This window comes from Hemibagrus wyckioides, linkage group LG22 (assembly GCF_019097595.1).
Source record: "Hemibagrus wyckioides isolate EC202008001 linkage group LG22, SWU_Hwy_1.0, whole genome shotgun sequence".
Classification (NCBI taxonomy): Eukaryota; Metazoa; Chordata; class Actinopteri; order Siluriformes; family Bagridae; genus Hemibagrus; species Hemibagrus wyckioides.
Window position 1 is genome coordinate 22,572,199 of NC_080731.1, and position 10,000 is coordinate 22,582,198.

A 10,000-nucleotide genomic window follows, 5' to 3' on the forward strand; every position below is an offset into this window, starting at 1 on the left:
AGTGCGTCCACTCTGGTTTAAAATCATCATTAAAACCATGTACACTTCTCCATGGGGTGTCCACCCTCCCACTCAGCTTCTTCTTATTTAAAACCTTTACACACGCTCTGTAGAGCAGCTTCCCCGACACTGACCCAAAGTCCATTTCCCCTTCACCCCGGCACTCCAGGAGGGGTCCTGCACACCCGTCGAGGTCAGGAGAGATGTTCAGCTGGGGAAAGGGTTCGTCCTCTGCAGGACCAGTCTCTGTGTGTGAATAGTCCATTAGCTGAACACGCTCCTCTGATGTCAATGCAGATTTCCAGCGGTGTAGGAGCTGATTGACAACACGCAGGGACCGCAGTCCCATATGCGCTGCCAGGTCCTCTGCCCTCGACAAGTCTGACCCCGCGATGTTCACAAGCTCCCGGAGCGTTATAATCCCTGAGGAGATGAGAGTTCTGGTCAGTGCAGGGACGGTCACACTGGAGATGTCCAGTCTCCCACCATGCACCAGAGGCTCCTCCAGCAGCCAGTGTAGCGTTCTACAGCCCTTGTTCTGTTTCTTAAAACAGTTCCAAATTTTAAAAACGGTAAAAACTTGGTAATCCAGAAAAGTCCAGCATTCTTGTGTCCATTAAAAACAACACTCTGTCCAGCCCCAGTCCTTGAACTGTGTGTAATAATCCACTGGCTGCTGCTCTCCATACTAGCTCTCTGGGTCCAGTGAGGAGTCTCTGGATGAACTGGAGGCGGAAGACTGCGGCCCTGCTGGACAGTTGGACCAGCCCCTGTCCTCCATCCTCTTTGGGCAGATGAAGAACACCCTGTGGAATCCAGTGTAGACCTTCCCAGAAGAAGTCCACCAGCAGGGCCTGGATGTTTGCTAGCAGGTTCAGCAGCGGATCCACGCATGCCAGCTTGTGCCAGAGGGACGACGCGGTGAGGTTGTTGAGGACCAGCGTTCTCCCCCTGTAGGACATCTTTGGGACCAGCCACTTCCTCCTGCTCAGTCTGCCCTTCACGTGCTCTACAGAACCTTCCCAGTTTTTGTTTAAAAACACATTGTTCCCCAGGTAGACACCCAAGTATTTAAAACCACCTCTTTTCCACGCTAAGCCTCCTGGTAGTGACGGTTGCCCACCTTCCCACTCCCCAACTAAAATGGCTTCACTTTTAGCCCAGTTAACCTTGGCAGAGGATAAAATATGAAAGTCATTTAAAATATCAGTTAAAACATTGACATCATTTTGTGTGTTTATCATCACTACCAGATCATCTGCATAAGCTGATAAACATATTGAGGCATTAGCATGTGGAATATTAAAACCAGAGAGATTACTTCTTAACTTATTTAAAAGAGGTTCAATGGCTAGAGAGTACAACATTCCAGAGAGGGAACAGCCCTGCCTGATCCCTCTGTACACTCTAAAAGGAGCACATAAACCACCGTTAACCTTCAGTACACTCTCAATGTTACTGTACAACACCTTGATCATGGCTATAAAACCTGGGTTGAACCCAAAGGCTTCCAGCACCTTCCACAAATATTCATGTTCAACCCGGTCAAAAGCCTTTTCCTGATCTAGAGAAATCAGACCAGTATTTAAGCCCAATAGCCTGGAGATGTCCAAAATGTCACAAATTAAATACACATTATCAAATATGGACCTATCAGGCACACAGTATGTCTGGTCCTGGTGAATGAGCTGCTCCATTACCTTAGTCAGTCTTGTGGAATAAAAATTCTAGTGTACTCACTACTAAAATCTGACTCCAGCTCCACACCGACCCGACAGCTCAGTCTGAGTGAGACTCATAGTTAGTAAGGCCTCAAAACTAAATAAGCCAATCAAGCAGACTAGATGAATACAGATAAGAGATTTTATTTTGTAATCAGCGCTGACACAAGAATTGAGATGCTCACGCATGAACGTCCCAACAACCTCTCTCTCCGGGGAACTCCAACTACAGCCTTTATATACATTTCCCTTATCTTCCCAATGCAACACGTCACTGGTTCTTTGCCTAGACAATCCCACCCCTCTTTCTTTTTTAGACCTTTTAGATTCTTTTTTACACCATTATCTTTGAATTTACAATTTTTCAAATACCATTATAATTAAAACTTCCCTAAATCATTATATGAAAAATTGGGCGTTTCCGCCCCCACCAGTGGGATTGTCTTTGGCCTCACTCTCGCCAACACCTCATTCTTCTTCAGGAGACAGCATGGGTAAGTTCCCAGTCCTTCAGGGGCCAACACCCTTTCTTTTATTACACTCTACACTTCACGGCTTTTCTGATTTATCCGCTGTCTTCTACGTATGTACTCTAGATATTTCGCCTGGTACCACCATTGCCATCCAGCACGCGCTGCGTTTACTTCATGATGAGATCACTGCCGCTCAAGGTACCAGTGGAGCGAAGATCGACCATAACAATCTAGGGTGCGTCTCTGCCATTGATTGGTCCAAGTTTGGAAAGCCTGGTACCGCAGAGAAGGCCTGCCAGACTGACATCATCGATACAACTATTTGTTCTTCAAAGCCCTTGCAGCCTGTGTGCAAGGCCCATGACAGGCCAACATGCCGTGTTAAACCTTATATTGTTCTTAAGCTCAAACGACCTAACGAATAAACCTTACCTGAGAACTCACTCCTGCTGTCCCCCGATTATTTCACACAACATCAAACACACACCTCATACATATATTCTCATTTACAAAATTATCTCCCACAGTCTCGAGGCTAATGCTTTTGAGAGCAGCTTCCAGTCAGTGCACAGTAGTGAGACCAGGCGCCAGTTGGGTAAGGTCTCCTTTTTTGGTAGCAGGGTCAGGACGGCCCTCCTGCAGCTCAACGGGAGTTCACCTCTCTGTATACTGTCCTGTAGGACATCCAGCACGTCCTGCCCTATGACAGCCCAGAATGCCTTGTAGAACTCGACAGGGAGACCGTCTATACCTGACGCCCGTCCATTCTCCACCCCCTGGAGAGCCTCATGAACCTCCTCCAGCATCAGCTCCCTGTCCAGCTCTCTGGCCGCTCGCTCAGAGAGCTTTGGCAGGTCCATGAGGAAGCTGTCCTCCACTACTTGTGCCCATGACCAGGAGAATTTCAGTGGGCTCAGATAAGAGATCTCCTGATTCTGTTCGCACAGCATGTATGAATTTTTTCTGTCCATTCTTTTGCTCTAAACTGAAAAAGAACTTAGAAGGAGCATCCATCACAGCGGCACTTTAAAGCGTGAGTGGACCAGCGCCCCCTGTGCTGTAATGTCTAACAGGTTGTTCATTTTGGCTTTTTTGTTTTTGAGGGCTTCAACATGCCCTCGATTTCCAGTGGCCTCCAAACGCTGGAGTTCCACAATTTCTATCTCCAGAGCTTTCAGAGGTCTAACAATGTCTCTTGTGACATTGAGAGTGTACTGTTGACAAAAACCTTTTATTTGTGTTTTTGTCACATCCCACCACAGCTGAAGTGAACTAAAAGCTGCCTTCTCAGACTTAAAACAATTAAATAAATAAATTAAAGACTCTCTAAAATTAGCATCTTCTAAAAGAGCAGTGTTAAAATGCCAGTAGGCACTCCTAGGTTTAACCTTCTCTTTAGTAATAGTACACTGTACCATGCTGTGGTCAGAGATACCTATTGGAACAATAAAACACTTTGTAAAAAACGTTAGCCGATGTTTAAAACCATAAAAACGATCTAATCTCACCAGGGAGAGTGTGTTATCTATGGCATGGGCCCACGTGTACTGTCTCTTGTTCTTATGAAAAGTTCTCCATATGTCGCTCAACTCGTGGGCCTCCACCATCTCCCACAGACGCTTACGGGAAGCCATGTGAGGTTCTGTGTGGTTCCGGTCTAAAATATCTGTAGTACAGTTAAAATCTCCACCCAGAATTAAAATCTCTGCAGTGTTGCAGTCAGCAATCACATTATTCAACGTGTCTAAAAACATCATCCTCTCCACTGCACTGGTGGGAGTGTACACACAGATAAAAACTAAAACCTCATTCTCATAAAAAGTTTTCACTTTTAAAAGCCTCCCATTTAAAAATTCTTCAATTGCTGGTATCGCTGTGGGTTTCCTGCAGCATGGCAACGTCAATGTGCTTCTGCTTTAAAAGTTCATACAGTTTAGCTCTTATTCTGCTCTCTTGCCCCATTAATATTTAAGCTCGCAATATTAACTCCTTTCATGAAAATAAATAAAATAAATAAAATTAAACAGAGGGTAAAAACCATTCTGCCATAAAAAAAACACCACATTAGTCAGAGTTTTCCTTATTCACTCTTGTGATCAGTTTCTTCAGACGGAAAATTTCAACATCAATGAATGCACCTTCTCTTCTGAAGAACTTCACGTCGTGAATAAACTGCTTACGGTCCGGGAAAAACTCTTCCAATGCTACATTTTTCTGCCATTTGGTGTTCCTTAAAAACTCTTTAATATCATCAGCGCTGTACACCACATTACTCTGTTCTTCCTGAGAATCGAACATTAAAACAGAGTCTGACATGCAGTCATCACTGTCCGATTCTTGTTCCTCCACCTTTGTGTCTTTTTTGCCTGTTTTTTCCCCGTCCCTTACCTTGTTTTTTCCTTTTATTCGGAACATTAAAAATGGGCTCATCCACCATGTCCACGTCTCCCCCGTCCCCCTGCACTGGTGTAGTGTCCGGTGTTTCCAGGCGGTCGCTCTGCACCTCCGTGCCTGCCTCTGCCAGCGCAGGCAGCTCCAGCACTGCACCAGAACCCACTGAGCTCTTCTCAGTGGAGCACGGCTTCTCCCGGTCCGGTTGAGCCGAGCACGGCTCTTCCGCAGCCGGTTCGGCCGTGCGTGGCTTTTCCGGGGCTGGTTTAGCTCCAGTGGGCTTCTGAGCTGCAGGCTGGGCTTGGGATTTACTTTAGGGTCTGGTACAGCATCAGCTCCGGGACCCTCAGCAGCCGGCCGAACCGTAGCCGCAGGGGGAACGACCCCAGCCGACTGAGCTGCGTCCTGCCCCGGTCGCTCAGAAACACCGGGGTCACTCTGCCACTCAGGGCAGGCCTGAACAAGATGACCTGTTTTCCCACATTTAAAACACTTTATATCAGCATCAGAAGAGACAAAGATGTTGTAGTCAAATCAATCAACACAAAATATAAAAAATTTAAAAATTCAGCTCTTCCACACCTTCTTTGAAGACCATAAACACCATTCTCCTGAAGGACACCAAGTCCTTCACCAGTGGGGACTTACAGCCAAGGGGGATTCTCTTAATGGGGGAGACAAGACGCCCGTAGCGAGACAGCTCTTTAGAAATAGCCTTGTCAGAAATAAAAGGAGGGACGTTGGACAACAAGACTTTCTTAGCTGGGGAACTGAGGGGAGAAACCAGTATTGTCTCATTATTAACAATGATGCCTTTCTGAATCAGATTTCTTACTTTCTCAACATTATTCAGAAACACCACAATGGCACTGTTCATTCTGGAGGCAGAGACAATGTTCTCATGCCCCACCACGTTACCGACTGCTACACAACATTCCTCTACACTCACCGGACACACAACACGGACACCGTGCCGGACACACAACACGGACACCGCGCCGGACACACAACACGGACACCGCGCCGGACACACAACACGGACACCGCGCCGGACACACAACACGGACACCGTGCCGGACACACAACACGGACACCGCGACGGACACACAACACGGACACCGTGCCGGACACACAACACGGACACCGTGCCGGACACACAACACAGACACCATGCCGGACACACAACACAGACACCATGCCGGACACACAACACGGACACACAACATGGACACACAACACGGACACCGTGCTGGACACACAACATGGACACACAACACGGACACACAACACAGACACCATGCTGGACACACAACATGGACACACAACACGGACACACAACACAGACACCATGCTGGACACACAACATGGACACACAACATGGACACTGCGCCGGACACACAACACGGACACCGCAACGGATACACAACACGGACACCATGCTAGACACACAACACGGACACCATGCCGGACACACAACACAGACACTGCGTCAGACACTCAACACGGACACTGCGCCGGACACACAACACAGACACCGTGCTGGACACACAACATGGACACCGCACGGGACACACAACACGGACACCGCACCGGACACACAACACGGACACCTTGTCGGACACACAACACGGACACCATGCTGGACACACAACACGGACACCATGTCGGACACACAATACGGACACCGCGCCGGACACACAACACGGACACCGCGCCGGACACACAACACGGACATCGTGCCGGACACACAACACGGACACCATGCTGGACACACAATACGGACACCGCGCCGGACACACAACATGGACATCGTGCTGGACACACAACATGGACACCGTGCTGGACACACAACATGGACACACAACATGGACACCGCGCCGGACACACAACACGGACACCGTGCCGCATGCGCAGAGAGAGAGAGAGAGAGAGAGAGAGAGAGAGAGAGAGAGAGAGAGAGAGAGAAAGAGGGAGAGGGGGCTAGAAAGAGAGAGAGCGCAAAGAGAAGAGAGAGAGTGCAAAGAGAAGAGAGAGAACACTAAGAGAAAGAGAGAGAGAGCGCTAAGAGAAAGAGAGAGAGAGTGCTAAGAGAAGAGAGAGAACACTAAGAGAAAGAGAGAGAGAACACTAAGAGAAAGACTACACAATTGTAGGTTTTTTTTTTAAAAAAAGTATATATATATATATATATATATATATATATATATATATATATATATATATATATATATATATATATGTAAAATAATAATAATAATAACACACCACACACGGGACCACACCCATCACACAGGACCACACCCATCACACAGGACCACACCCATCACACACGGAGCTGTGAAAGAGACAACTACACAACATAGAGAATCTCCACTGCACCACATTAACTTAAACAGTCTGTAAAACTGGAAATCAACAGAAATTCTGGCTTTTACAGAGTTCACAAACATCGCCTGAGCCAGAGAAAGAGAAGAAAGAGAAGAGAGAAAGAGAAGAGAGAAAGAAAAGAGAAGAGAGAAAGAGAAGAGAAAGAGAGAGAGAGAGAGAGAGAGAGAGAGAGAGAAAGAGAAGAGAAGAGAAGAGAAGAGAAGAGAAGAGAAGAGAAGAGAAGAGAAGAGAAGAGAGAAAGAGAAGAGAAATAGAGAGAGAGAAAGAGAAGAGAAAGAGAGAAAGAGAAGAGAAGAGAAGAGAAGAGAAGAGAAGAGAAGAGAAGAGAGAAAGAGAAGAGAAGAGAAGAGAAGAGAAGAGAAGAGAAGAGAAGAGAAGAAAAGAGAAGAGAAGAGAAGAGGAGAGAGAAAGAGAAGAGAGAGAATGTACCTCGATGTAGATGTAGTTATATTTCCTCTCAGAGATCTGGATGAAGATGGCGAACACTGACAGGACCGGCTGTGTGCTGAAGAACGTACACTCTGACCACACCACCAACACCGACAACATGGACAACACCACGGTCAGTACACGGTAACACCACCTCCTCAACACACACTCCCAGTACCACTCTGCAGGGGGAGAGAGAGATTATAGTAGTGTGTGTGTGTGTATATGAGTGTGTGTGTGTGTGTGTATATGAGTGTGTGTGTGTGTGTGTGTGTATATGTGTGAATGTGAGTGTGTGTATGTGTGTGTACATGAAGAAAATCTACATGAAAGACTGCATTATTGTGTAAAAGTGAGTGAATCCCCAGCTGCATTGGTAAAGTCCAGTGTGTAACAGATTCAGGTGAGACACATCTGGGTGATTAATTAATCAGTTAAACTGACCAATTAAATTAAACATCCTTAGGAACATACTTAGGAAAGTACATAACACTTCACATAACACTATACACATGCTGTATCTGCATCACACAATTGTCACCCAAATGAGGATGGGTTCCCTTTTGAGTCTGGTTCCTCTCAAGGTTTCTTCCTCATACCATCTAAGGGAGTTTTTCCTTGCCTCAGTCGCCTCAGTCACCTCAGGCTTGCTCACTTGGGATAACATCTAGGACTGTCTGTCTGTCTGTCTGTTTATATGTTTGTTGTTTTCTTATGTGGTTTCTCATGTAAAGCTGCTTTGAAACAATGCTCTTTGTTAAAAGCGCTATACAAATAAAATAGAATTGAATTGAAAGTGGTTGAGAGACACTGATTAAAAGAGAGAGGAAACCACCCAAACCACTGTAGTGCCAAGGAGTCAAACAGTGCCAAGAGGAAAGGAGATATTTGAGGACATCAGGAAAAAGGCCATCTCCAGGAGATTCCAACTCCATCCATCTACTGTAAGACCAATCATCTACAAATGGAGGACATTCAACATGACCATAACTCTGCCTAGAAGTGGATACCCATCAAAACTGTCATCAAGAAGCACCTGAAAAATAATAAATGAGGTAAAGGCCCACCCACACATCACCTCTAGAGAGTTGTAGACCTCTCTGGCAGCACCTGGGGTAAATGGACATGCGTCTCCAATCAGATGAACACTGACCAGACAGGACATTTATGGGAGGGGTGCTAGAATGGAGCCTCTGCTCTCAGAAAAGAACAAAGCTGCCCGTTTTGCCAGAAATCATATGGACAAACCAGAGGCCTTTTGTAAGTCCATTCTTTGGACAGATGAGTCCAAAATAGATTTATTTGGTCATGATCAAAGCCGCCATATTTGGAGAAAGCCAACACTGAATTTCAGTAAAGAACCTCCTCCCAACAGTGAAGCATGGTGGTGGAAATGTGAAGGTCTGGGGCTGCTTCTGCCTCCGGGGCAGGGACACTCCATATTACTCAGGGAAACTTGAATTCTCAGACCCTGAATTCTCTCCTGCCATCAGTCAGAGAGCTGAAGCTGGGCCGAAAATGGGTGATGCAACAAGACACTGACCCTAAGCATTCAACAGGACACTGACCCTAAGCATTCAACAAGACACTGACCCTAAGCATTCAACAAGACACTGACCCTAAGCATTCAACAAGACACTGACTCTAAGCATTCACGCAAATCCACCAAGGAATGGCTTAAGAGAAAGAAGTGTCACACTCTTGATTGGCCTAGTCAGAGTTAAGATCTCAATCCATTTGGAATGTTGTGGTTAGAGCTGAAGCGGGCAGTACATGCCAGATACCTTCCAACCTCTCTCAACTGAGTTCTGCAAGGACGAGTAGACAAAAATCCCCAAAGACAGTTGTGAGAGACTGGTCAGTGATCAGAGAAGACGTTTGGTCGAAGTAACAGCTGCAAAAGGTGGTGCCACAAGCTACTAAATAAAAGGCTTCGCTTACTTTTGCACAAACAACAACTCAATCTTTCATGTAGTTTTTTAGCTACTCGCAAATTTCCCTCTAAACAAATACCTGGAATTAATCAACAATATCTGACCTTTCATTTATAAATTAGATGACGATCAAATCAAATCACGGGAAAACAACAGAACACTCTGAACTGCTCAAGGGGTTCACTAACTTTCAAGCAGCACTGTTTATATATAGTACTATAATATAAAACTGTAGTCATTGTGTGTGTGATGACATCTCAGTGCGCTTCCAGAAATATTTCATTCCATATGAAACAAAACCCTTTCAGTGAGGATTAGAGTAAAAATGGAGGAGTGCAGGAGAGAGAAAGAGAAGAGAGGGATGATTATAGAGAGAGGGATTGGGAATGTGAAACCTGGGAGCTACAGAACTGAATGAGGATCAGTGGGCGGAGTCAGCGCTGGAGCCGACCAATGGTGACGAGGGCTCCTGTCTCCTCGACCCTGTGTCTACCTAGCTGAGATACACAGTGGTGTGTTTCATACCTACAGCAGGTGTGTAGATGTACGTCCTGAAGCAGCTGCTTGATTGGTTGGAGGGCTGGCTGTGAAGGAATTGGTGGGCGGAGCTAATCTCATTATTAGCCACATCTTCCAGGTGAAACGCTTCGTCTAATAAGATCTG

At 46.1% G+C, this 10,000-nt stretch overlaps 1 protein-coding gene across 4 annotated transcripts in view; it reads right to left on the reverse strand.

The window, feature by feature from the left end:
- Positions 1 to 10,000, reverse strand: part of lmbrd2a (LMBR1 domain containing 2a) — a 47,973-nt gene that overhangs the window by 28,780 nt on the left and 9,193 nt on the right. For all 4 annotated transcript variants that reach the window (XM_058374505.1, XM_058374504.1, XM_058374503.1 and 1 more), the window contains 2 exons: positions 9,862 to 10,000; positions 7,403 to 7,584 (listed from right to left, as the gene is read on the reverse strand). The exon at positions 9,862 to 10,000 is cut by the window's right edge and continues 45 nt beyond it. In XM_058374505.1, the coding sequence (XP_058230488.1) occupies positions 7,403 to 7,584; positions 9,862 to 10,000 (321 nt within the window). The remainder of the gene's footprint in view (positions 1 to 7,402; positions 7,585 to 9,861) is intronic.